The 27,895-nt window shown below is 41.0% G+C and overlaps 3 protein-coding genes across 4 annotated transcripts; 1 reads left to right on the top strand and 2 right to left on the bottom strand.

The window, feature by feature from the left end:
- The first annotated feature begins 497 nt into the window (after positions 1-497).
- On the top strand, positions 498-5,550 carry gtf2f1 (general transcription factor IIF, polypeptide 1). 2 transcript variants are annotated; one of them, XM_073495240.1, is made up of 14 exons: positions 498-514; positions 934-1,007; positions 1,269-1,315; positions 1,512-1,584; positions 1,774-1,967; positions 2,298-2,468; positions 2,714-2,919; positions 3,041-3,188; positions 3,313-3,368; positions 3,600-3,731; positions 4,137-4,207; positions 4,442-4,583; positions 4,720-4,855; positions 5,056-5,550. In XM_073495240.1, exons 2-14 carry the CDS (start codon positions 996-998, stop codon positions 5,258-5,260), a joined length of 1,593 nt encoding a protein of 530 aa, XP_073351341.1. In that variant the 5' UTR covers positions 498-514; positions 934-995; the 3' UTR covers positions 5,261-5,550. The 2 variants fall into 2 exon arrangements, with proteins under 2 accessions (XP_073351341.1, XP_073351340.1); XM_073495239.1 differs by lacking the exon at positions 498-514 and adding an exon at positions 583-800.
- Positions 5,551-6,574: 1,024 nt separating this feature from the next.
- LOC141019860 (GDP-L-fucose synthase-like) lies at positions 6,575-11,224 on the bottom strand. The gene is made up of 10 exons (XM_073494883.1): positions 11,070-11,224; positions 9,122-9,236; positions 8,848-8,976; positions 8,589-8,662; positions 7,887-8,020; positions 7,735-7,799; positions 7,472-7,538; positions 7,221-7,300; positions 6,990-7,089; positions 6,575-6,643 (listed from the first exon to the last, which is right to left on the bottom strand). The coding sequence occupies exons 1-10, from the start codon at positions 11,222-11,224 to the stop codon at positions 6,588-6,590; spliced, it is 975 nt and encodes a 324-aa protein (XP_073350984.1). The 3' UTR covers positions 6,575-6,587.
- A 2,468-nt stretch (positions 11,225-13,692) lies between these two features.
- On the bottom strand, positions 13,693-19,161 carry alkbh7 (alkB homolog 7). Its single transcript, XM_073494978.1, has 5 exons — positions 19,010-19,161; positions 18,340-18,769; positions 16,543-16,716; positions 16,238-16,362; positions 13,693-16,130 (listed from the first exon to the last, which is right to left on the bottom strand). Exons 1-5 carry the CDS (start codon positions 19,159-19,161, stop codon positions 16,010-16,012), a joined length of 1,002 nt encoding a protein of 333 aa, XP_073351079.1. The 3' UTR covers positions 13,693-16,009.
- Positions 19,162-27,895: the final 8,734 nt, after the last annotated feature.

The following is a 27,895-nucleotide window of genomic DNA, read 5'->3' as shown; positions in this document are numbered from 1 at the left end:
TTTTCCTGAGATAACGATATAATTAATTCGAGATCTCGAGATAATGACTGTGATATGATAGGCCTGAGATTTCCATCACACACAAGTGGCATGGCATGCTGAACGATGGGTTTCTTGAACACTACTGTAGGTAAGTCTATTCCTCCATTTGTTTTGTGCGTTTATGCTTTCTATACTAAATTAGTTTTTGATGAAGGGATGAATGAATGTTACAACAGCTCAAGATCTCAAATTAATTATATCGTTATCTCGGGAAAACAAGTTTCGTTATCTCGAGATCTCGAGAAAATTATCCCGTTATCTCGGGAAAACGGCAGTTGTTATTTCGAGATAATAACTCGAGATCTCGAGAAAACAAATGAAATTATCTTGTTATCACGGGAAAACAGAGGAAATAAAATGTATGAGTGCATGGCCCTTTAGGGCTTCCGTACTTTAGGGCTTCCGTAAGAACAAGAATACAGTGCCATCGGCTAAACCAGCTAAACCATAGAAGGAAGGTTGGAGCAGGCTGGTAGGAACCATTATTTCTCGTCCAAGTTTCCCGTCGACTATTTAAACTAACGGAACAAATACGGTAGCAGTGCGCGCACCGGGTTAATCATTGAAGACATTTTCTGTTAAATATCCTCAATTCTGTTTACTTCTGTGTGTATTCACAACTTGTTTTGTACCTTAATTTCACATAAACGTCACTTGAGCTTGAAGCAGGGCTGTCCTAGCAGCGGTTAGCACTAGCTACAGCCTGCAGCTAAAACGGCTGCTGCTGTTTACGTTAGCATCAGGTGCTAACAATAACGGTACAGGAATCTTTTGACAAAATACCGCTCTTTGAAAGACATTATCAAGGTTTACGTTGCGTCTGTTTAATTGTTATTAGTTTAATGCCTGCTTTTTCATAAACGCAACTCTTCTTTAAATTTGTTTTAACAGTATACACAACTGGTCAGAATCAATTGTTGATGTGGTGAGAAAATCTAGAGAGAAGACCAGCCATGACGTCACTGGTAAGTATTCACTCTACTTCACTCTCGCCACCAAACAAAATCGTAGTTTTATTAAAGGGGTCTGGTCTTGTGCGTGTAAACGTATGAAAAGCTATCTGTGATGTAGGTGTAAGTTTGTACCCTTCACATGTAGACCCTCAGTGCTGTGATAAAGACAACATGGTGTACTCTGTTTGGTACTGTGTAGCCTTTAAACTACATTACAGATAGGGGAAAACAGCGTCCATTAAACAAAATCATCTGAATCTGTCTGTCTTGCAGGGGAGCAGCAGTTCCTCAGCTACGGAATACACTGTGCGAGTCCCCAAGTGAGTATCACAGCTTGACATCCACCTTTATAAATGGACATTGATTTATGGAGGTCATGATGTAAGTGTTCCTGTGAATGTAGTTGTTTATCTGCAGTAAGTTAGTTTATGATCTGGCAGCTGTTCCTGTGACCCTGACTAGGAATAAGCAGATGAAGTTAATGGCTTTTTGTTTGTATTTCTGTCCGTCCCATAGAAACACCAGCAAGAAGTATAACATCATGGCTTTCAATGCAGGAGACAGAGTCAACTGCTCAACCTGGACACAGGTGGGCTTCTTGTCAGTGTGTCTACACATGACAGATGGTTTGAACTGCACCCACCACTCTCATACTGAGAGAGAAATGACAAGCAGTGTGGTTACAAAAGAAGAAATCAGAGAAAACATAAAATCTGAAGCATGAAGCCATCCTTCAGTTTTACATTTCTCCAACATCTCCCTCCCTGTCCCTTCCCAGGCTCGTATGGAAAGGGACATGAGTGCTCGGCGGATATACGGGGAGGAAGAGTCGCAGGAAGGTGCGGCTGGCAGTGAGTTTGGCAAAAAGCAGCGTGAGGAAGCACGGCGGAAGAAGTTTGGTATTGTGACACGTGAGTTCAAAGTGGAGGACCAGCCCTGGATTCTTAAGGTCAACGGCAAGGCCGGCAAGAGGTGGGAAAAAGACCCCAACATATCATTTTTTTAACCTGTCTACATCCAAAGAAAACCCATTCATACTAATGATGTGACTGAAACTGACATGTTTTTGTATAGACGTTGTTATCCACACAAATGTCTCAGTAAGTTACTTAAAATATGTAGAGGACTTCAGGTAGGAAAGGTATGAGTAAAAAAAAAAAGTCACAATAGTCACATACATTTTTTAAACTAAAGAAATAATAGTCATAGTATCTCCATGAAGCTGTATATGTGGGCATGAAGGGACATACTGAATGTGTTCTCAGCAGCAACTCTCTCCCTCTGTGTTTATGTTTGTCTCAGGTTCAAAGGTCAAAAGAAGGGCGGTGTTACAGAAAATGCGTCCTACTACATCTTTACACAGTGTCCTGATGGAGCTTTTGAAGCTTTCCCTGTCCACGGCTGGTACAACTTCACACCACTGGCCAAGCACCGAACTCTCACTGCCGAAGAGGCGGAGGAGGAGTGGGGCAGGTGAGGTAGGGGAGGAAGGGGAGGAACAGGGATGAATGGTTGTTCATTGTGAAGAAGAAAAAAATATATAAGTATTTAGTTTACAGAACAAGTGCAGAGACGTCTCCTAACTGCAATCTGGGGAAAAGATCCTATCTTTAAATATGAATTTAGCTATTACAGAACCTAACTAGGACTAGCAGTTGGTAAAAGAGACCTTGGTTGTGTCAAAGATTTAATATCACACACCCCTCTCTCTTCTACAGAAGAAACAAAGTGGTGAATCACTTCAGCATCATGCTTCAGAGACGTTTCCGGGAGCAGGAGCGCGGTGAGGATGACGAGGATGAGGCCGACAAGTCGGGGAAGAAGAAAAAGAAGGCAGGTGGGAGAGGGGGCGACCTGCGCATTCACGACCTGGAAGACGACCTGGAGATGAGCAGCGACGACAGTGACAGCAGTATGGGGGATGGTAAGACGAGCATGGTTAAACAGCTGCTCCTGAATCGTGACATCATAAACTCGTAAGTTAACGGCCACATCATGTCATCATGTGATTTTCTTTTTCTTCCACTCCTCTCTTTATTGGACAGATGGAGAGAGCAAGACAAAGGCGAAGAAAGACACGGGGAAAGGAAAAGGAAAGAAAAAGAAGAGAAAGAGCAATGAGGAGGCCTTGGAGGACAGTGACGACGGCGATTATGAGGGTCTAGAGGTGGATTACATGTCAGATGAAAGCAGGTCAGATCCATTGCATTGTTGCACTAAAACATTTGCACTTCATGGAAGGACAATGTATGTTTTGTTTTTGTTTTTTTTTTCCTTCTATAACTCTACTATACTTAATTTTGTTTTCAAAAAACAGTTCAGACGAAGAGCCAGAAAAAGGAAAACCCAGTAAAGCAGAGGAGCACCCAAAAGGTCAGGCTGTTGAACATTACTGATCTTTTACTAAATAAAGAAGAGACACTGATGGTTTTAAACGAATCATAAAGATATAATGCCTGTAATAAAATGTAGAGCATGATCACTGGGCTATTAATAACTTGGCTGTGTTGAATGACATTACTAGCAGACATCTATTTCAGTGCATCTCAATGTTTTTGACTTATTGTCTCAACTGAATGAATGACTGAATCTGTCCTTTCATAGGGATTGATGAGGCATCTGAAAGCGAGGAGGAGAGCGAGGAGGAGAAGCAGAATGAAGAAGAGGCAAAAGAGGAGGAAGAAGAGGAGGAGGGAAAGAAAACCCCGGTCCAGATGGAAAAGAAGAAGAAAAAAGGTAGTCAATAAGTCATTAAATACTCCTTTTTGTTATAAACATTTTATCTTATTTCATTAATCCATCTTTTAATTTCCTTTTGTCAAAATAAGTCAAGTTGTTCTGTGTTAAGACCACATTCTAAACCTAATACTGTCTTTATGCTTTACACTTTCACTTACTTGTTGGCAAAATGTAACTCACTCTATTAACCGTATTCCTACATGAACACACTTCAGCACAGAACCACATATAATACATGCCTGCAAAGACTGAATATTAATAAGATGATATATCCAAAAATCCGTTTTTAATGTTAAAAAAAATAATTAATTAAATCTTGAAAAGGTTAAAGCTTAACTGAAACTCACAGACACTTGTGTCTGTTCATGTTTAGTTTGAATTGTGTGGATTTTTGTGTCACAGACAGCAGCGGCGAGTCAGACAGCTCAGACGACAGTGATATCGAGGGAGAGACGGCCTCCGCTCTGTTCATGGTGATTATTGTGATTGCGTGGCTGAATGAATTGATATTTGTGCATGTTTAAGCTGTTCTTGAGTCAATAATGTGGCTTTGTCATAATTCTGATAAAATGATGCAGCAAATTCTTTTCACCAGCAGTGACTACTGTTGAGTTTTAGCAGCTATTATACTTTGGCAGTGAATGTGTGAATAGTTCTGTTTTTCTTTGTTCTCATCAAATATCTCTCTCTTTAATTCTGTCTCTCAGAAGAAGCGCACGCCTCCTAAACGTGGAGGCGGGCGTGGCTCTGCTGGCAGCTCCAGGACTGGCAGTCGCCCCGGGACACCATCCATAGACTCCGCCGCGACTTCCAATACACTCCGTGCTGCTGCCAGTAAACTAGAGCAAGGTTTGTGGTCATAAAACTCAAATGCACATACCTCTGCAAAATGATAAATAAAACAAGACACATGACAGATGTATTGAAGGAACCTGTTGAACGTTGCCAACTGAAACCTGTTGCTCCATTCCATCTCTCCGCACAGGTAAGAGACAGACTCAGGGTCCTGCTACTGACTCACCAGCTGCTAAAAGGCTGAAGATGGACCCCTCTCAGAGCCCTGCTCCCTCTGGGAAGAGTACGCCGCAACCCCCATCAGGCAAATCCACTCCTAGCTCAAGGTACATCATTACCACTCTTCATATATGAGGTTATTTATTTATACTGAAATAACTTTGAGAACTCAAAACTAGAGAACTGAAACTACAAAAGTGTATCATAAATATCATCAAAAGTACAAATTAATTTAAGCCCAAAAAGAAATAGTGAGCAGATGTGTTTGTGAGCAGGTTAAGAACGTTTCTATCCATCTGCTCCACAGTGATGTGCAGCTAACAGAGGAAGCGGTCCGGCGGTACCTGATCCGTAAACCAATGACCACCAAAGATCTGCTGAAGAAGTTCCAGACCAAGCGCACTGGTTTAAGCAGTGAGCAGACGGTCAACGTGCTGGCACAGATCCTGAAGCGCCTCAATCCGGAGCGCAAAAACGTGAATGACAAAATGCACTTCTACCTCACCGAATAACTGATGGAGGCAAGGGGTGGAGAATTTTGTTTTGTTTATTTCCAGAAAACCCTGACCCCTGGAAGAGAGGTTTTGTGTCGAGGTTATGTTCTGACATGCCACAGGATCAGAGGTTGAAAAGGGGCAGTTATCATCAAGTGTTTTGTGAAGCATCTTGAGTCAGAAAACCTTTTCAATACTGTGTGACAAGCAGCTCAATCTCTGTATGGTTGCAAGAATTTGATGAAATAAAAACATTCTTTGACTTGTTTTTCTTAGATAGAAACCTTAATAATAAAATGTTAAATCTGCTGCTGTGTAAGCCTTTATTGTTTGTCCCTCATCTGCCATTCACAGTGTTTTTTTACTACATTATTTTGGATTACACCGATTTTGGAACTCTGCTTTAACTTTGATCTCAAGTACACGCCTGTAAAGTTTCGTGACTGCATGTTGAACTGTTGAGATGTTATTGTAATGATAAAATCTGTCCACAGACCGTTACTATGGTAATTCCCTCAACAACAGGCCTCTATAGGACAGAAGTTTTCTATGATGACGTACACACAGACTCACAAAAGGTGAAGACGATAGCAGTCGAGGCTGGTGAACAAAGACAACTATGTGTGGCACCCTGGTCATTTTAGTAAGATATTGTTTGCATTGTTAATTGGGTCAGCCCCCTTCATTATCTGATTATATTTATTATTTATTTATTTATATTTATTTAGGGAGGGGCTCAGCTTTTGTCTCTTGTTATCTTTCGTTATTATCGACTCTGATCATGTTTGGTACCACTCCTGATTGCCATCAAGAGAAAAGGGAGTGCTGTCGGGGAACTTGTCCTTGTTGAAGTTTTGAGAGTTGCTAATTCTCTGAAGAATTACACACTTGGTGTGATGCTGCTACATAAGGCTTTTCTGTTTGTACCCCATCTGTCATTTACATTTTTATTTTCATGGTATGGCAAAACATGATTTCTCATACATATGGACATTCTGAAATGTTGTTTTTTTTAACAATTATACAAAAACTAGTAAATGTGAATCTGAAATTGTAATACAAATAATAAAGATAGAGAATAGATGTAGAAAAGTTATACATGTATGTAATACAGGTTCAATATCAGACTCTTTCCAAATCATTTAACAGTTTCATGAGATATTTAAGAAAAGTTAGGGTACAATGACCCCTGTATTAATACCTTGATGTGAAATTCCTCCCAGAGATTAAAATATATTACTAGAGAGTGTTACAGTATTGATTAATAGACCAATATTGAATTGTGATATAAATCTGCTTGACACCAGAACCAAAAGGTAGTTTGGTAGCTCAGCGTTTGGTCTCTTCATGTCCGGGCACTGTTGTAGTTAGCCACAAACCAATCACAGGTCATCTTTATACCTAGATGGAGAGAAAAAACAAAAACGTGTCACCTTCAGCAGGTGCAGTGTGCAGGCAAATATGTATTTAAAGCTCTCATTTGTATTTAGAGTAGCACATAACTAACTTGCACCTCAGTTTTTTGTTATTTCATGATGATTGCGAAAAAGCCATTACTTACAGTGCAGAATTAAATTTGTAAATTATCATAAACACAACATGTTAGAACTTGTTTGGATATTAGCCTCATGGATTTGTTCTGCTGCCTCTGTGCTACCATATATGCAGCACGACTAGATACATTTAAGTAATTTCATGCTAAAGCAACAGCAGTATCATTAAGATGCACAGTACAGGGGACTCTGACCTTCTTTAACTGGCGTAAAGGTGAAGTCTGGAAGGTAGCGTCTTAGCTTGGCAATGCTCGTTGTCTTCCTCAGCTGGCCGTCCGACAGGGTGGTGTCATACTGATGTTATGGGTCAAGGAGAGACCTGATATTAACTATGTGGGTTTTGAGCTAAATAGGCTACATACAGCATAGTTTAATTAGAACTAACAACAGGGTCATAGGATCACTGGGGGATATTGAAAGGATACCTTTATTTCGCCTTTGAAGTCCAGAGCCTCTGCGATCATTTCCACAGCGTCTTTGATGGAGATCTCGTCCTCTTCACCCACTGAAAAGAAATGAACAGTGAATGAGTTAACTGCACATGTAGTGACTGTCTCGCATCTCTGTGTTTTGAAGCAACAACTTCCCCATTTTCTTTGGTGTATCACACAATCACAAAGATCTACAGAAGGGCATAGTAATGCTGGCTGAGGGGTGATCACAGCACTATACTCACCAGAGAGGATAATTGGTTCAATTTCATCATATTCTCTCAGGACCCAAACAATCAGACGGCCCAAGTCCTGATAATAAACACAGATCATGAGACCTAGTAGGCTTTCTTAGTTGACATGTAATAATGTAATCATACCTATTTATTCGTAGTACAGTCAGAGATACATTTGCTTCATACCTTTCCACTAACATATACTTAACATTCTTAAACCACATACTATACAGTAAACGCACATGACAGGTTAAAGCTCATAGATATCATACCCAAGAAAGGGTGAACAGTCTTCTTGCAGCTCCAGTGCCACATACAGTCACAGGAGTTCCTTCCACTGTAAGAGAGACATGAGTTCCTATGTGTTATTCACTGCTCACAGCTTGTACGTATCAAGATGGATTAGTGAGTCTTATTTACTCACTTTTGGCTTTGTATGTCTTGCTGATGAGCGCTGACATCACATGGGCTTTGTCTATGTTGAAGTTGTCATGGGGACCAAACACATTGGTCGGGATGACCGCTGTGTAACGATGACCATACTGCTCGAAGTATCCCCTGTCAACATAGACACAAACATACTGAATAATGCCAATGTACACTTTTTGTACCCGCTGAGTGGATGAAATGTGTGGCCGTCATAGTCGACAGATGACCCACGTTCGATTTCCTGCCTCCAACAGTAAACAAACAGCATTAAATGTCATCTTTAACTGGAAACTTCCTAGTACCCGTTTTTCTTTAGGCGGATGCCATTAGCACCCAGGTGTCTGTAGCCAACAATACTATATGCACCCAAACCATCATAATATTACCATTAACTTTACCTTGTAATTTTGATGTCTAAACCTAGACAAGTAGTTTTGGTGCCCAAACTTTGAAGTTTTGGCATCAAAGCCTAGTCGAGGTCCCAAGACCTAACCATGTAGTTTTGTTGCCTAAACCTAACCATGTAGTTTTGGAGCCCAAACTTTGAAGTTTGGGCATCAAAGCCTAGTTGAGGTGCCAAGACCTGACCAAGTAGTTTTGATGCCTAAACCTAATCAAGTAGTTCTGGTGCCCAATCCTTTGATTTGATAAAAAAAAAAAAAAGTATTGTTGTTGTTTACACTGCACATCTGCTTACCTGTTCTGAATATCAATCAGCCTTTTAGCATGGGAGTATCCAAAGTTGGAGTCGTGAGGTAATCCATTGTGTATCTATGACAGAGATATGCAATACAATTAAAGTAAAGATAAACCAATGGCCAATGGCTCTGTTCACATCGCACACTGATGATTAATGTCACTGAGAGAAACCAGAATTGAGAATTAATCCTAACTGATTAGTTTATAGGCAGAGTGTTGCCAGAAGAAAGAGCATTCAGGTTCAATCAAAAGCTTACCATGGTCTCATCAATGGGGTATGTGATTTTGTCAGGGAAGATGCAACTGGACAGGCAAGACACAACCTTGGTGACGCCCATGTTATGGGCTGTTTGCAGTACATTGTCGTTGATTCTGAGGTTGTCGTTCTGTGAAGATGTTAAACTCTCACTGACTGGCCATTGCAGTTAAAAAACAACGTAGATATTTTCACACATGCACAAGTTTACAGTTTGCATTTTAGACAGCTGTGGTAGTAGATCATTCATGTACGGTATGCCAGCATTGTCTCACCAGAAAGAGCAGGTTGTCCCTCATGTGTTCATAGAGTCCCCCAACTTTTGCAGCAAGGTGGATGACATGAGTCGGACGGTGCTTCTCGAACACAGCTTTGGTCTGCCCGAGATCTCTGTTCACATTTGTTTAAAGTTGGATAGAGATTGGAAAAACATACAGGTTAGAAAAAGATCTCTGTAACTCAGTAGCACTCTTTTCAACTTCTTAGGTTCCTCTGAGCAAGGTTGTTAATCCCTACAACAGTGGAGCAGACTCAAAGCTAACACATTACATGCCTGAGGCTATTAACAAGGGCGTAGCCACGGATTCTCTAACACCACCCCGATGTTGCCAAACTGCCATTCATAATGACACATTTTAGTAAGGTTCAGTATTCAAACATTTTATCCTCAAAGACACCTAAGCTTTGACAAGTATTCACGAAACCCTTCCGTGGGTCATGTTTGTAGACCAGTGTCTTCCTAAAAGGAAATGTCCATTATTCAGCATATGAAGGTAGATGTCAGGCACAGTGCCAGGATGTTTCTCAGTCTCACTGAAACAGAAATTATTGGTTGACACTCTTTAACTTGTTTCCTAAAAACCTTTTCAATGCTGAGAGTGATTTTTATTTACCCGCGACACCTTATATTATATATTATAAATCCATTCATTTGACTGAACGACTGAATAATAATTTGTTTGAGTTGATTGCAGAGAGAGGGAGAGTGAGAAAGAGAGATCTACTGCTGGGTGACCTAGCATTGAGTTAGAGAGAGAAGGGGCGGTGAACTGTGCCGTTAATTCAATAGCTTGTTTAAACAGAAACTGTTGAGACAACCGCATGAAAAGCATGACTGATTTCACAGCAACCACAAGACCAGCAGGTCAGACAGGAATGTTGACATGCTGAGCTACACGACAACAAAAAAACCTGTTGTGATTGTTCCGAACATCATACATGATAGTAGCCTAATGAATGTCTTTTTCTTTTTCAGAAAAGGAAGCATTTATTTTAGTCTTTAATTGTTCATGAGAATTTTACTAATTAAAAAATAATGTTTAGAAATGATATGTTCTCTTGATCATTTAGGATGAGCCAGTTAACCAGCCACAACGCCAGGTCTGGTGGATATTGTAAATTTCTGAGCTGGAATTAAAAAAAAAGACCATTATATATATATATATATATATATATATATATATATATATATATATATATATATATATATATATATATGGATTATGCTTCGCTCTAGCACCAAAAGCTTAATTGTGCTTTCTCACTTCACATCACTACATAAGTGTTGTAAATATTGGGGTCAGCATACTGCAAATTAATTTTACTTATAAGCTCTGCACTGCAATTGGCAGCTGATAAAAACGACTTTCACAAGATGAACCGGTTAAAGAATGCACACCAGGAACGGCACCAAAATTGTTCAGAATTAATAGTAAGATGAGGACAAACACACCAAGCTGAGCCCATGAAACACTTTCAGTTCAACCACAAAATCCCATGTGCATATTATATCATTGAATAATAGTAATATCTGTATTAATATGCAAATTATATGTAAATTAATATGGCATTTCTTTCTACATATACTGCTGGTAAGCTAGTGAATTTTAGCCATTTTATCTTATCCATAATATTACTTCATTTTTTATTTGTTTAAATGATTTTGTATTATTATCTGAATCTGCAAAGTAACTTTAGTTATCAAATAAATGTAGGGGAGTAAAAAGCACAATCTTTGCCTCTGAACTGTAGTGGAGTAGAAGTAGAAAGTAACAGAAACTGGAAATACTCCTTTAAAAATATACCTCACATCTGCAATCAAGTGCAACACTTGAGTAAATGTAGCTACGTAGTTACTTTCCACCACCATGCATCAATTACATTAATGTCATTTGTTTGCAGGCAGCCTCGGGTAGAAAAATAAAACTGAAGCAACTTAATTACCGAAGATCAGCGTCCTTGGAAGCCAGGAAGATCCATTCCTCTCCCTCCAGTTTCAGACCTTCCTTCATCACCACATGCTCAATGGCTTTGCCCACCATCCCAGATCCACCAGTCACCAGCACACGCATTGGCCCCGCTTTGGTGTCCGACTCCATCTTCACTATTTGTGATGGTGAAAACTACACAGAAAAAAGGTTTCATGATTAAAAAAAGTATGATTTCATTGCATTACCATGAATACATCAATTGAATAAACATAAATACATGTGCTCTAATATATAATATTGCCACAAATTAGGACTAGAGAGGTAAAATCACATTTCTAATGCATTCCTGTTCCTTACCTTTGTGTTACAGGGCTGAAGTGAAGGTGAACATCAATGGTTGGTTATTTATGTATGTCTGTGTCTGTCATCACAGACATCAGAATGCTGCAGGACCAGTCTGTCATTCTTTGTCATTCAACAAGTTGGTGCACGTATTCAAAAGGTTGCACAATTAGGGCATTCATTCAGGAACAGTGGATTAGTGGATACTAAAGTAAGTTTCTACATAATGTTTTTCAGAGAGGGAAGGTGATTAATGCAGTAGAAACAGTAGACAGTTGAAATGTCAAAAATATCCCATCGAAAATATCAAGATTAATATTTGTATCAGATTCTTTACTCGAGTAGAAGTATAGATACTTTTGGGGGAAAAAAAGACCGGTAAAAGTGAAATGTACTCAAAGTGTAATAAAGTGAAAAGCATCCCTTTGAAGGACATTTCTGCCAGCCATTGCTGCTGAACGTCATGTCACGTCACCCATGTCGCTGCCTTTGCCACTATACTTTCCTCACCATTTAATTCTCCCTCTGTCTGTTTCAGTCTTGTTACGTCTTTTACGTTCTTTCGTCTTGCTATAATGTTTATGTCCACCCAGCCTATATGTCACTCGTGTTTCAGTGTAACTGTATGTTGACAATTTTGAAGTCTCCTCTCTGGAAATCCTGTTGTTTTCATGTGATTGGCTTTCAAAAATATGGAGACAGCTGGAAAAGCATGGATGAGATAGACCTGCATGCCTACATAGGGTTGCTAATCTTAGCAGGAGTTTACAGGTCACGAGGTGAGGCCACATCTAGTCTCTGGGATGCAGAGAGTGGAAGCCACTGAAAATCTTTCACACTTTCTCAAGAATGATACAGTTTGATAACTGTGAGTCAAGACCTGCGAGACGTGTGACAGCGCACTAGCTGCCATAAGAGAGGTCTGGGACAAGTGGGTGAAGCGGCTGCTTGTTTTCCTGTAGTGGTCGTGGTTGCCCTCTCAGATTGCCTTGTTGGTTTCTGTTGTTCACATTTGACTACTATTGGAAGTGCCTTCAGTAAAAGGCATTCAAAACTACTTTCTGCGCATTTGTGATACTTTCTTGGGCTATACAAGTACTATCTCTTGATAAAAAAATATTGTTTATCACCTTTGCAGTACCTTGAGAAATAATAAAAATGATAAAAATCTACTTTAGTAAAGAAAACATATATGACCATAGCACTATCACCTCATGAGGTAAAAAGTGGCTAAGGGCTAGCTGGTTAGCATGCTTACTTCAGGGGATATCTCTGCACCAAAATACACAGTTGTGTTTGAAACAACATCAAAACTGTTATTTCTTAACATTTCTATTGATAATTTTAGTTAATTTTTGAATGGTTTAAAGTAAAACATACATATCGCACTTGATGAGGATGAGGATTTTTCAGTTTTAATATATCAGGTAGATAAACAGAATAAAAGAAATGTTTTAATTCACATGATAAATTAGTACTTTACATTCTTACATCACATACTGCATGTAGCCTACCGCACACTCACACAACATGCTGAGTCATGTATTTCAGACCAAATTTCATAAAGGTAAATTTACAAATACATGTGGGTCAAACAGTCAGACTACTAGTCGAAATACTTCTATTTCAAATGTAATCCTTTTGTTTTTTTCCTTTACAAATGATAATGTCAGCTTAACAGTTTCAGTGCGAAGTCAGTGCATTTCAGGACATCTTACCATTTGATGTCAGGTAAGCATGCGCTCAAGCTGACATGGGCTCCGCAAGTTTGTGCAAAACCTGATGTTTCATGTTATCCGAGCATGATTTGACAGCTACATGTGGTGTCACATGGCGTGCCCCATAAATGTCCAATGAGGTTGAGGTCACGTGACTGTGGAGGAAAGTCCAAGACAGTCAGGACTCCTTAGTCTTCTTTGGTCTTCAAGTAGTTCATGCAAAGCTTTGAGGTGTGTTTGGGCTCATTATCCTGCTGCAGTATGAATCCCTCTCTACAAAGATGCGAACCGGGGAGTGTAGCATGTCTCTGAAGAATGGAGTGTTGCTTCTCCTTGGTGAAGGTGGAGTCAGTTCTGTGCAGGTGTCCAACTCCAGAGGAGGCAAAACAGCCCCAGATTTGAATACCACCACCATGTTTCACTGTGGGTTTGAAACACTGTGCAATTATTCTCTTTCCTGTTTGTCTCCTTGTCTCCCTGCCATAAATCTCAAACTTGGATTTATCATTAAATAGGATTAGATATTTCTTGTTTCCCTTCTTGAGAAGTGGTTTAGAAAACTACTCGAAGACAGTCTTCATTTGCTGATTTGATTCTCACATTTTATTTTTTATTTTTTAAACAAATTCTTTCTCTGTGATGAAGTTGCTTTTCTAACTCTCAACATAGCTTAATGTATTAATCTTCTGAAAGTGCGGTCACACTACAACTGATCTGAGCTTAGCAACATTCACAAGTTTAAACCATCAACAGACTTCACTGCAGTTCACTTTAATCTTATTTAGACAGAGTCTCTGTATTATCCAGAATTAGAAGGACACACAAAAATGATTCATTTAAACTGACATCCTCTCCAGAAGTGACAGGTAACTGAAACGACTTTCAAACTACAGCCAAGATGGCGTAGTTGTTGTGGAAGGTTGTGGTAGAAACTTGCTGTAAGTAAGTAAGTAAGCTTTTAAAATTGATCCTAGAGGAAACTGGCAGCCAATGAAGAGCTTTAAGAATAGGGGTTATGTGAGTCCTCCTATTAGAGCGGGTCAGAATTCTCGCTGCAGAGTTTTGCACTAACTGCAGGCGAGACGCGAAGACACAAAAGCATGAATGATCAGCTCCAAATCATTTTGTGACACCATTTTCCTGAGTTTGGAGATTTTCCTCAGTTGAAAACAAGCAATTTTTGGTCAGCTGTTTGCAGTGTTGCACTAATGACATGTCTTTGTCAAACACAACACCCAGGTTTCTTAGGCTCGGTTTAACAGACTGGCCCAAGTCACCCAAGTACTGGTAAATCCCTGGGATGGAGTCATCAGGGGCAATAACCAGTGTTTCTGTTTTGTCCACATTTAGCTGCAAGGTGTTATCACTTAGCCATTGTTTTATCTCCACCAAGCAATGAACTAAGGAATTTAGCCTCTGGAGCTCAGTTGGCTTGAAAGAGCAGTAAAGCTGGATATCATCAGCAAATACATCATAATGTCACTGGACACTTTTAGCAAGGCTCTCTCCATAGAGTGATGTTTGCGGAAACCAGACTGAAACGTCTCATGGATGTTACTTTGATCCAGGAATAATGACAGCTGTTCAGAGACCACCTTCTCTAGGATCTTAGACAAGAGTGGTAGCTTTGAAATAGGCCTGAAATTACTGAGGACAGTCGGGTCTAAGCCTGTCTTCTTAAGTAAAGGCTCCACTATGGCATGCTTAAATGTACTGGGAAACACACCTGTAGAAAGAGAGAGGTTAACCATTTTGGTAACCCAGGGGCCAATTACATCAAACACTTTCACAAAGAGCCTACACGGAAGGACGTCCGATGAGCAAGAGGAGGGTTTCATCTTGGTCACCAGTGCCGAGATATCAGCAAGAGTCACAGACTTAAATGAGGACCACAAGCTGGAGACAGGCTCAATGACAGCAGGGGTTCCACACAAAAGGGGAGGGATTTTCTCCTTGATCATCTTAATTTTGTCAGTAAAAAATCTCAACAATGCATTGCTGTCAGCTTCACAAAAAACAGGGGTAACTGGCGCAGCAGGACATACAAGAGAACTGATCGTGTCAAACAACACTTTGGGGTTTTTCTTTTTTACTGTTACCAGTTGACGAATATAGTCAGATCTGGCATTTTCCACCATCTCATTGTATGAGGACACAAGATCCCTGAGATAAAGTCTGTGCACCTCAAGGTTAGTGGATTTCCACAGACGTTCAGTCTTTCGACATAGTCTCTTCAGACTCAGGGTATCTTCATTTGTCCAAGGGCACACTTTTTTCCGTATTGACAAGTTTGATTTAACAGGTGCCACCTAATCCAGAATTTTGACACAATGATTGGTAAAACAGTGAATAAAATTGTCCACATCGAGGCAATCCATGAACAAAAGAGGGTCAAACATAACAGAAAAACTGTCTGCAGTATTAGCAGAGATAACACGCCTCTGAGACCTAACTTCTAAGGGCTTAGGCTCAGGGCTGAAGTGCATCAAACAAAACAAGACAATGATCACTCAGATGGACGTCCTGTAAAGACACATTTGAAATGTCTAGGCCAAGGGTAAAAACTAAGTCTAAAATGTGGCCTTTTTGGTGTGTGGGCTCTGTGCTGCTTACTAGCAAAACTTAAAAAGATGCCCAGATGAGTGAAGTCCCATAATAATGGACTCAAGCGGTTGATTACAATCCCTGTAATGAAAATATGAACACTGTAATACATTTGAGACAAACAGATCAATTCAGTATCCTTGACTGTGACAGGTATGACCTGACCTCCCAATCAATATTTCATAATACACTCAGTGTAGATTGTTGCAACAGCAATGAATGTCCTGGACACTTCATCACTGATGCATGTGGTGACAACACATTAACCATAAAAAGGTTAGTGTGGGTGTCAGCTCGGAAGGTTGCGACAGATGACGGAGATACGACGCAGCCGAGGCACTTTCTTTCCGTTGAACACGGACTCCTCATCTTTCAGGATCTCGTGCGTGAAGTTATATCTGGCCTCGTCCCTGTGAAGAGGACAGGATGGAACAACATGACTGCACTGTTTTAAGTTACAGTTGTGAAGTAAAGCACTCAAATACATATTTTTTTTCTAGTACAGTATATACTGAACCTCAGTATGTAGAGGGAGTGTCGGGGCAGCAGCAGGTCCAGCCATTCGTCAGTGGCACCCTCTTTTACCAACCGCATGATGCTATCTGACAGAAGACTCAATCCAGCAATGGTGCTACCACAGAACTGAAAAATCAGATAGTGGACAGGAAGAATTACAGGAAGAGCACAACTGGGATAACAGCACAGTCCACAAAAGAGGCTTTTCCAGAGGGTTACAGTGCTGAGGATATTGTCCATGTGAGAACCTGACATTAGTGATTGTTGTTGATTGAAAAAAAAAAAAAAAAAAAGAGGGAAACCTACCTTGACACTGTCAATATGAGGCTTGATGTAGCCAGTCTTGTCCAGATCCAGAATGTGCACAGGCCCGAGGAGTGGACTGCCCTCAGGAAACGCTACAGATCGGACACGATGCAGGACCTCCTCACACGCCGCCCCCCAGCTCACACGCTCAGTCTCACGGTACCCGTGAATAGCCTGAATGTGGGGAAGCGAACACGGCACCAATAAATTCACTCTCACTCAAATACATTAGTACGCTATCTTTTTACACTATCTTTCTATTTAAAGGCCATTATTCTGACACGCTGCCTTCGTGAATGATTCTTTTGTCATGAGTGTGTGGCTCTGTTTCCCAATATGGCATCATTTTGTGAGATGATGTTCAGAAATACTTTGTTTTTACTGTTTGACACCTTGATCCAGTGAAAACCATTGCACAGGAATTTTAAGTGCACACCGATCAGGCATAACATTATGACCACCTGCCTAATATTGTGAAAGTTCCCCTTGTGCAGCCAAAACAGCTCTGACCTGTCAAGACATGGACTTAATAGGATGTACTGACTCCACAAATCAAGTGGTCCAACAAGGTTTCCCGGGGAGGTGACGGGCAGAGAAAAGCTTTCACAAGCAGCAGACCAGTTTCCCCACATTCATTTGTTACCATGAGAACCAACAGGCACAGGGCCAAGACAATCAGGTGTGACGAGTCCTCGGTTTCAGTTAAAACATGATCGCACAGATTTTAAGTGTAATGATCAGGCGGTCTCCCAGTTTGTTTTCGGAGAGGTGTGGCAGCAGTACCTGCCGAGCTGCTGCAAACACCTGCCGCCATTCTTCTTCCCGAATCAGGGCACATTGTCCTGCTGGGGGGCCACTGCCATCGGGTAGTGTTGTGATGAGGGGTGTACTTGGTCCACAACAGTGTATATATATATATATATATATATATATATATATATATACACACACACATACACATATGTATGTATGTGTGTTTTGTAAACTTTATCAACAATAAAAAAAATAAATAAATAAAACTAATGAAATATAAGACTGAAAATACGTACTTTCAAAGACCCAACAGTCGCGTTAGTGACATTGTCTTGTTGAACAGTCACCAAAACTTGTAACTTAGACCTTGTAGAGCTGCTCCTGTGTATTAGCAGAACTGACCAACTCTCCTTTCAGATAACTGCAGTTGTCAATATGACCAGATTTATTGTGATATTCACCTTTTTTAGCACCTTCTTCTGCGCCTACTTGGCAGCCATGTTGGTGTTGTTGACGTGTGTTGAGCGGGACGATGTAGTTCACCGAGCGGTTTAACACAAAACTAGATGGTATATTACTTTTAATTACGACAAACTGTTTAGAGTTCATTGACTTGAAGATGTATTTTTTTCAACTGACAGACATCATATGTGTGTTTCATGGCACAATTCAAGCGGGATCAAAAGATTATTTATCTTTCTCCGTTCACCCCCGTACAAAGTTGTTCTGAAATAAGGTCCCATGGGGTCCACAGGAAGGGGCGTGACTTCAGCTCTATGCTGCCCCAATTTCTTTGGAGCGTGGATGTGACAGGTGGCCAACTGTTACATACTGCACCTTTAGTACACTTCTTGAGTAAATGCACTTACATAGGACTAGGACACTCTTAAAAGGGGGTTTACATTAAAACAGGGAAACACATTGTACCGACAAAAGTGAATTAAATCCATGTGTAGGGGGCTGCAGGTGGACAAGCCTGCAAACTGGTGCGGCAGTCCTCGAACTACCTGTTTGTTCTACCACGCGCGTCTGAACGTGACTTACATCGTCCCAGTGGTCAAACTCGTAGCGTTTCTTCTTCAGGCCCGGCTCCAGCTCTCGCAGCAGAGCCCTCTCCTCCTCCTCACTGATGAAGGCCGTCCTCACCTCCACCTTAGAGCCGAGTCTCTGCACGAGCTCCGGGCTCGACCCGACGATCGGAGCGTCGCCCCGCCGGAGCAGCAGGCCGCTGCCGGCGCAGGAGCTCAGGCGGCGCGTGTGACCGGAGCACAGAGCCGCTCTGCGGACTCGCGTCAGCACCGCCAGCTGCGGCCTCATCCTCCCGGCTGCGACACCGACAGCCAAAGCTCGCTGCGCACTGCTGTTCACCTTCAGCCGCGCTGTGGTCTCGTCGACACAAATCAAGCGGTAGTGTGGGGCGCCATGTTGAAAGCGCGGTGCATGCTGGGGGACGTAGTCTTCCAGCGGTAAAACGCTTTAAATAAGTCTAGAATGACATGTAGACTTACTCATTGTCTATTGTTGTTCATATCACATGATAATGATCCATGACTGTGAAGGCTGGACGAGCACACAATGATGGACAGCGGGGACACATTTGAATTGCTATCAGTACATTTAAATTCTATGAGGTTATTGGCAAACAGCTTGCAAACAGTGTTTGTATATTGTCTTTATATCCAGTCTTCCATGCTCAGCTACAAAAGAAGCTGACCGAGTGTAAACATCCCCTCTGCTCTCTTTCCTCTCACAGCTTTGGGATATGAACGCACAGAGGCAGGAGGCGTGTTGCAGACGTGTGCAGTTCCCCGCTTTGACCACTGGAGGGCAGTGAACACTCATGATTGTAAGTGCACGCAGGTCCATTGTCCGCACCGGCTGTGCCAACATCTGGTGAACACTTTCAAAGTAAAACATTCAAAGAGAAAGTGGTGTTTCTAATTCATTCACTGCCAAGTGTGGACAAAACGCTCTCACGAAGATCTTGTAGCCATTAAACAATGTACCTGAATTTTCTTTTTAAGATAAATACTTTCATTATTTTAATACCCTATTTGTTCACTATCTAACACACTTGAGTGACAGCTTCTGTCCTGATCAGTCCAGAAAGGTACAGACAGAAAGGAATGGTAGATAGATGGTAATTCAGGGCGAACACTGCAGGTGACTAGAGTAAATTATTTAGCTTTTCACCACGGAACTTCCCCTGTTAATTTACTTATAAAAACAATTATTTTTTTTTGTACTACAATTTTTCTGATGTTTTATCTAAATATGCAAATTAGACTATTGAGTCTAATTAAATATGCAGTAATTTGTATAAATGACAGATATGTCAGTATCTGCGTATATGTTGTATATGCGACGGTATGAAAACTTTATTTTGTAGAAGTAATGAAGCAGAACAATATGCTATGGTGATTTAGAATTATTCATTTCCTATTTAAGTTTACTTTTTCAGTGCACATTTTAGACCATAAAGTTTATTGTTACACTATAAATGTCCTGCCTCAGTTCGAAACTTTAGTCACAATTGTCTGATAGACACATTTTAGGGATCATTGCTATCAGTCGGTAAATCGATATTGGAATTTTTTACTTCCTTGTATTGGTATTGATCAGCCCTAAAAAACTGAATATCAGTCAGGCTCTAATTTCTTTTCAGTAGTCTGAGAGAAGACATGTTATTGAAGCAAATAGCCCCAAATCTCTAAATTGACCAGTGTATAAAAAAATCTAGGAAAAGAAATCTACACAGAAACTTTTTTTTAAAATGATAGAAGACAAACAGAATAGATGCAGAATTAAATACAGAAGAAATAGCTTATTCTGTATTTTCTGTGTACCATATGGGCCCACATAGCGAAAGGTGAGATAGGAACTCCTTTAAAATATTCGAAGATTTGAAACAGAATAAAAACAGAATGGAAAAAAAGAAAGAAGAGAGTTCTGAGAGCAGATAAAATGGTGACTTCATCCCCACCAGAGATTCCCTCAGAAAAAAAGAGAAAAAAAGACATTGGCCTATATTTTAAGGACAGGTTACCACCCTCTCTCCTCTGCTCCCTCTTTTGCTTTGTTTACAGGCAAACACTCTGTTAATAAACCAGCGGTAGACAAAGAAAATGAGCCATCTCTTTTACCTTCATAGGAATCTGTGACGTTTAAAACAGAGGTTTCAGTCACAGGACCAGCTGTGCTACTTATTCTAGATGTTTAAAAATGCATTGTGCTTATTTCAACAGGAAATGTGGGTGTATTTTTGTGAGCCACACATTGGTCTGTCCACTAAATCACACACACGTAGACACATTATACTTTTGATACATGTGAGCACGAAGCTAACATGCACATCCGAACACATCCACTGCATACATACACAAGGATTATTAGTGCTCCTTCTGTGAGCCGACTGTTGGTCTCGGTCAGTGAGCATCCACAATAAAACTAACTCACCCCCCCTCCGTCCTCCTCCTCCTCCTCCTCCTCCTCCTCCTCCAACACACACACAACCAATGTGATGCCCATTTTATTGTTGGATGCCATGTTGCTGCCCCCAGCATTGCATTCATCCAGCCATGATGAGTGTTTTGGGTTCACATTCTAATTCCCAGTTGGTGCTCTCATTTAAAGCTTCTACGATTCGCTGCATCATCATCAGTCAGCCTGTCCTGGAGGCATCATTATGCCGTCTGTTGAATCATGCAATTAAACTGAAAATAGCCAGAAAAATTCTTGGCAATGGTCAGTTTGGAGGGTGCATGCATGGAACCTGTCTGCCATTACCCCACGATGATAAGCACCAAGAAGACAGGATATCATAAGATAATCTTAAAGATCTTTATGCATAAAAGAATAAAATACTTAATAGAAATCATGAAAAATGAACAAAGTAGGACTGAGATCTTGCTATTGTAGCACTGTTATTGCAGAGGACGCAAATACCTGAGCACTGGTGGGGTACATTAAATAAGGTTTAACATATATTTTCACAATATAAAGATCTAAAACTTTATTTCAATGATCTTATGTTTATTCATTCATTAAAAAAATAAACATACATGTTAGCATCAGTGTGCAGGAAAAAAGTATTTCAGTGGTTTCACGTCATCAAAAGTCAGAAAAAAATGATAAGTAACTTTACTCAAGGAACGCTCTTAAATAGCTTTACTTTTCTTAAGTTTACATTATTTGCTACTTTATCCACTCTGCTACATTTAGAGGCAAATATTTATATACTACTTTTTACTCTACTACATTTATTTGATTACTTGTTTTAAACTGATAATCAGATAATAATCAGAACCACTGACTCCGATAATCAGAAATAGAATAGAATACCGGATCTTATAACCGGCCAGGTCCATACTCTGTCAACCCCTACAACACTTACACAGTATATGTCATATCAGATACTTTTAAAATTTTACTTAAGTACTATTTGTATGGGTGACTTTCACTTTTGCTAAAGTAATATTTTGACACGATATCTTTACTCAAGTATGATTTGAATACTTTTTACAACGATATACAATGATATAAACAATGATATAATTTAACACATTATTCTGAAATGGGTCATGAGGCTGCACAATGAGTACTTTTACTTTTGGTGGTTTAATTAAATCCTGATGCTCATACAATCAGTGCAGAGTCTTTGTTTCTTGATGCTAACATACGTACACACAGCATGGTCGGTTCAGCTCATGACCGCCCTCACCTCCTCTTCCACCAGAGTTGCTTGTCAGGTCTTTTTCCTTGATTGCTGATGAGTGAGTATGAAAGTACGGCTTCCCACATGCTCTGCACCCTCCATGTGTGGCTCTGTCCGTTATACATGTGATTTATATATGTGCTCTATTCAGTCACTTCATGATCATATTATCCCCTAATGTTTCAGTTTTGGTGTAGTGTGTTTGCCTTAAACCATGTGTTACACTTCCTCTTTGCTATGTTAAACCAAACTAAACTGAATACAGCATCTGACCCAATTTCCTATGGCTGGACTTGAAACTTCACCTACCTTACTTTCACTCTGGTTATGTAAACATGTGTGTTATGACAATGGCGAGATAGCTTTTTCTGACACGCAGAGTAATATTTCATTATCTTGTGTTTTTTTATTAACCACAGTTTGTTGTGTTTGATGCGGACCACTCTTGCAGAGGTTTACATGAAGTCTGCATCGGGTCTGTGCAGGACCGAGTTCAGCAGGGGCGGAGTGCTCTACATGCATTCAGCCATTGAATTATTCAGCCTTATGAATCATTGAGTCACGACACTCCTTTTTAGGCCCTCGCCTCAGAGCACCAGCCTCACAGCTACCCACTATTTGAACATCTGACGGAGAAGGAAAAAAACAACAGAGAACAATCCAGAGTCTTTTGACTCTAAAGGTGGGATTTAATTTACAAAATATAGGCATATCCAAGTCTAAACATACTTTAAAAGTAATGCTTACAGGACGTAAATGCAAATAATTCTCAGTGCTGGTATCTTAGTTCATTTGAGCATCCCCTATTGTAGGTTGTGCTGAATCATTATTTATTTTTCAAAGTTGTGATTGTCATTTCCATTGTTTCCCCGCAGCTTTCGGCATCCAACAGAATGTAAAACATTACTGGAAGGTAATCACTTATTATTTCTGAAATAGGCCCATAATCTCCATCCTGTACATTCTGTTGAAAAGTGTGAATATTGTCATAGAAGTTTTGTTGAAAATATGAAGAGGACAGTAACAGATGGTCGAGCGTACAGACATGGAACGTTATGGATTCAGAATCAGAAAATTAGAAAATCAGTAATTGGATTACAATTACATTGATAGATTACATTTTTGATTACGTCTTTAAAGCATTTAAAATTAGGAAACCTTTTTAAATGGCGTGATGTAAATATGCTGAATATGTTCCACAGTATATAAAAGTAAGTTACTCCTCTCAGGTTGCCAGTTTTGTTAACGGTGACTCTACTAATATTTTTTTTTCTTTAATGATGGAATATTCATACCTTTTTATTCACATTGAAAGTGGAAGATGAACATTTTGAGCAAGTGCTGCTCTTGCAAAAGAAACAGCATCCCACGTGTTGTAGGATCCACACTGTAGTTTGTGGCAGTAAATAAGCAGAATCAGATTGACCAACTATAAATGTTGAATAGAGAACAAATGTATAGTTTTGGAACTCAATTTTTTGTGGTTCGCACTATCTTTCTAATATAAAGTACGATATTTTTCAAATTGGACTTTGAAGTAATCCAAAAGTAATCTAAAAGTATTCAGATTAGATTACATTTTTTGTGATCCAATGGATTACGTTACTCATTACAAACATTGCCATGTAATTTGTATCCAGTAACCTGACCCAACCCTGGTCATGGCCGCAGATATAAGAGATTGAACATCTTGTTCAATCCAACTACTTACCCATCATCAACCTGAACCCATTTTGAACTTGTTTAATCAAGAATGGGTCATTTATTATGCGTACATACTCGTCTTAAAGAAAACATCCCGTGGTGTGGTTTCAGTCCTCATCAAGTGCAGGCTACCTCACAAAGACAGTGCCCCGGACCAAAGATAGCCGATCATGTTGCATTCATTTTCTCAGTCAAACATGATATAAATAGACCAAGTTTATCATGTGTCTCTGTCTCTACTTTAGAGACATTGTATGCGTTCTTGTGAGGTAACAGTGTTTTATGCATGGGTGGCCGTGGAGCTGTTGGTCTTCAGTGCTTCGTGTGCTGGCTGTGTGGAATAACAGGTTTGGACAGAAGGCTGCTGCTCCTCAAAGGCTCCAGCTCTGAAGGGCAATAGATAATTTCACAGATCATTACACCCAAGTGTAAACACACACATTTGTGAACACACTCATACACAGATACAGTATAACAGCCTGCAAAATTGGAATATATGTTTTTTTTTTTAATCAAGAATGAAATAAATGGCCATGCACTGCATCATGAATTGCTTTTCGTTTGAAGATTTATTTCTTTAAACAGCTGCGATGAGACGTGCACCCATTGTAGCAAGTGCAACATCGTTCAAATGTAAAACAGCGATAAACTAGAACAGTACCCGGCAGAGTGCCTACCTCCACCAAGGCCCAACAGTCCCCGTTTGTACTAACTCAGACCTAAATATTACTGGGTTTTTTTCCATCAAGATCCATGCATTGTTCCCTGAGAAATAAACAAAAATGTTTTAAAATGCTCTATCTTGAAAAGGTTGACGGAAGTGAGAAGAAAATTCCTGGAGCCACACCAAAAGTTAATGGGGTCTATTCTGGGCCGAGACCCATCCTCCATCCAAGTTTCGAGGAAATTAGTTCTGTAGTTTTTGTGTAATCCTGCTGACAAACCAACTGCAGGTGCACGGACACACACACACGCAAACACACACACACATTCCGGGCCGAGAGTTGCACATTTGTGTGTTCTTGGTCTCAAAAGCTGTAAATTTCACCACTGTCTTTGGTCCTGAATTGTCCATGACAGCAGGGTTGTGTCTGAAATCACCTGCTTACTACCTAGCTAGTTCTATATATTGAGCTTATTGGTCAAATGAAAAAAACACTGCTTAGGTAATTTTTTTCCCCTCCAGCGCAATGCATGATGGTATATAATGCTTGGTGAGCGACCATCAGTTGTACACTACTTTTCACGATGCATTGTGGGATATTTTGAGTCAACTATGCAGATATATGGTATAATAAATCTCTCTATACATTCGGACAGCGCTACAAAATGGCGAACTCACCATATAGTCCACTATGTAGTGGGTAGATAGTAATTTGGGACACAGCCAAGGGCATTATTTCTGATTTTGTGGCGCTGTCCATGGTCCTGAATTGTCAATTACATTAAATCTTAAAGGTGCACTTTGTAGTTTTGGGAGGTACATTGTAATCAGAAGAGAAAGATCTTCATTGACTGATAATAAACAAACTCTCTTTGTTTTCATGACTGAATAAACAAACTGATCTTAATGTTATGTCCATCATCTTTAACTGGTACCTAGCCGAATGGCACGCTGCATATTTCTCTGATGTCTCTGATCTATCTATCTATCTATCTATCTATCTATCTATCTATCTATCTATCTATCTATCTATCTATCTATCTATCTATCCATCTATCCATCTATCTATCTATCTATACAATGTGTGTTTTTGCATGCCCTTGCTGTGGGGTCAGTCTCGCTCTCACGGCCTGAATCCTTGCCCGAGTGGACACAAAGCAAAACGATCCCTTTATGACATATCGGATAGACGCTTAAGGTCGTGCCGGTATCGATCGGCGCTCTCACGCACAAGGTTCCTCTCCTGACTCAGCCTCTCGGAGAGGTGAATTAACTCTCGCGGTCACCCTTAAATGCGTGTATGGACGATCATTTCCCATTCACAGAGGCGCCTATTTCTGGAGTCAATCAATTAGGTCACATAATAGATTAAGAGAATGTTGCCCTGTGATGTTTTGGCCTGCAGCCTTCCTCTCCTCTTCCGGTGTAGTTGTGAGTGACTCATGACATTCATTGAATATGATACCACTCTTTGCCATCTTTCTCCGCTCTGGCAGAAAATCCGATAAGATTATCAAAGATGGAAACACTATCGATATTCAGGAACTGCCTGATTGGAGAAAATGGTTTCACAGATTGATGTTTCACTCACAAAATGACAACATCCAGAATTAGTGTGTTGTTCAGATTTATTATCAGAAGAAAACAAGACTGCAGTCCTTATTGTCTATCCACCTTGCCCTTGTTTGCTCTGTGTGACGCCACTGACAATCTTTGCGCAAAACATATGGTCGCACCGTGAACAGGCACCGGTGTTTTTTAGTTGGAGGAGAGGAGAGGAGAGGAGAGGAGGGGAGAGGAGGAGGGGAGAGGAGGAGAGGAGAGGAGAGGAGAGGAGAGGAGAGGAGAGGAGAGGAGGAGGGGAGAGGAGGAGAGGAGTAGGAGAGCTCTCTTCGTCCATTAATTTCCAAATGTCTGTTGCTAAGAATAGCCTCCCCCCCTCCACCTTCCCTAACAAACACTCACAGACTCGCGCGCGCACACTCTTGACGCGCGTGTCTCTTCTCACGCGCCCGTGCGCGCCGTCATTGTCAGTTTGGGTTGCAGCTGTATCTTTGCACGAGCTGCATGATGCCAACACCCCGCCTCTCCACCACATACACACATACACACACGCGCGCGCGCGCGCATCTGGCTATAATAAGCATGCTTACGGGGTCTTTATGAAACGCATACAAAGATGAAAGGAAATGAGAGGCGCAGTAGTCAGGTGTCACCTCACCCTCTGAGCCAACAGGCTGTTTAGGGCATTATCTGAAACTGATTGGGAGTTGAGAGGTCCGACTGAAGCGCCTAATAATAAACAGGCGCTACACGATCCCTCTGTCCGTGACATACGTCTAGAAGTTGGACGAGCTGCGTGCGTCATGTGCTGCGGCTGCAGAAGCGAGCAGCCGCGCGCTCTTGTTCACACAAACTGAAAGGCGACGATTTCGCGCGCGGTGCGATTTATTTAGTTTACAGGAAAGACTCCGGCCTGAATTCCACAGAAACAGCCGGTCCCCTCCCTTTTTAAATTTTTTTTTTATGTGTGTCTCCTTCCATTCACCGATCCATCTATCCATCCGTCCGTCCGTCCGTCCCTCTCCTCCTCCCCTTGGGGCCGCTGGACGAAGAGAGAGGAGGCCGTGAGGAGAGCTCTACCATACTCCACTGAGAGAGAGAGAAAGGACGCTCTGCCAGGACATTCGGGCTCATCAGTGCGGACGGAGGTAGACTTTTTCGGGGCGGGGATGGTGAGGGACTTTCTCGGCACTGCTGCACCTCGAACAGCCAGAGCAAGATCATGAGAGGGTGTAAGACGGCGGAGAAGCGGCCGTCATACCCTTGTCTTTGACGACGCCGTCCGTGTGTCCCCTTGCTCAGCTTCTGGATGGTCGCGCAGGTGACGGAGAGAGGATGATGGTTTCAACGAGGGAGGATGCGATCGGATTCGTTTGAGAAAAATTGTTCCATACCACAGCGCTCGACAACAATGACACCGACGCTTCAGGGGAAAACGGTATTTTTTCTCTCTCCTTTCTACTCGAGATTGTGAACTCTTGAAATAAGATGCGTTACTAACAAATGTCACCATTTTCCCGGTCTCAAGGCTTGTCGGAGCGCTCTGGTAAAACAGCTGTGAGGTGGCGGGAGTCACATTATTGCCACACACTGTGCCAAACATTGCGGATGTTTCGAAAATAAATAAATAATCGTAGCTTTTCTCTTCCCAATGCCTTTTAAGTCTTCGGAAGCGCGACCGTTTCCAACATGCCAAGTTGAACGCCGCTGACAGCCGTAGCTATACTACTGATCATTATTTTCGGATTTATTTTCGACAATCTGATTTATTATCCGAGGCCTGTGTGATATAAGAGGCGCTGAGATTGTCATTACATGCTGTCATGAGAGTAAAGACATAAATGTTCCAGAGAGGTGCAGGACGCTGTGGTGCGCTCTGATACAGGCATGAACCATGGAGAACATGAAACATTCATGTTGACTCGCCACAGTCTCCCCATGATTTCATGTTGGGG

The sequence above is a fragment of the Pagrus major genome, chromosome 23 (assembly GCF_040436345.1).
Source record: "Pagrus major chromosome 23, Pma_NU_1.0".
Classification (NCBI taxonomy): Eukaryota; Metazoa; Chordata; class Actinopteri; order Spariformes; family Sparidae; genus Pagrus; species Pagrus major.
This window is presented reverse-complemented; position numbering and strand designations above follow the sequence as displayed.

Excerpts from the sequence above, each read along its gene's own strand:
- gtf2f1 (XM_073495240.1), top strand. Across the intron at positions 1,968-2,297 it reads AACGGCAAGGCCGGCAAGAG|GTTCAAAGGTCAAAAGAAGG; the intron begins GTGGGAAAAAGA and ends TGTTTGTCTCAG. Across the intron at positions 3,369-3,599 it reads AGCAGAGGAGCACCCAAAAG|GGATTGATGAGGCATCTGAA; the intron begins GTCAGGCTGTTG and ends GTCCTTTCATAG.
- LOC141019860 (XM_073494883.1), bottom strand. The coding sequence starts at position 11,224 with ATGGAGTCGGACACCAAAGCGGGGCCAATGCGTGTGCTGGTGACTGGT. Across the intron at positions 9,237-11,069 it reads TCCAAGGACGCTGATCTTCG|AGATCTCGGGCAGACCAAAG; the intron begins GTAATTAAGTTG and ends AAATGTGAACAG. Across the intron at positions 7,800-7,886 it reads CAAGACATACAAAGCCAAAA|TGGAAGGAACTCCTGTGACT; the intron begins GTGAGTAAATAA and ends TCTCTCTTACAG.
- alkbh7 (XM_073494978.1), bottom strand. The coding sequence starts at position 19,161 with ATGGACCTGCGTGCACTTACAATCATGAGTGTTCACTGCCCTCCAGTG. Across the intron at positions 16,717-18,339 it reads AGTTTGACCACTGGGACGAT|GCTATTCACGGGTACCGTGA; the intron begins GTAAGTCACGTT and ends CCCCACATTCAG. Across the intron at positions 16,363-16,542 it reads CTCATATTGACAGTGTCAAG|TTCTGTGGTAGCACCATTGC; the intron begins GTAGGTTTCCCT and ends CTGATTTTTCAG.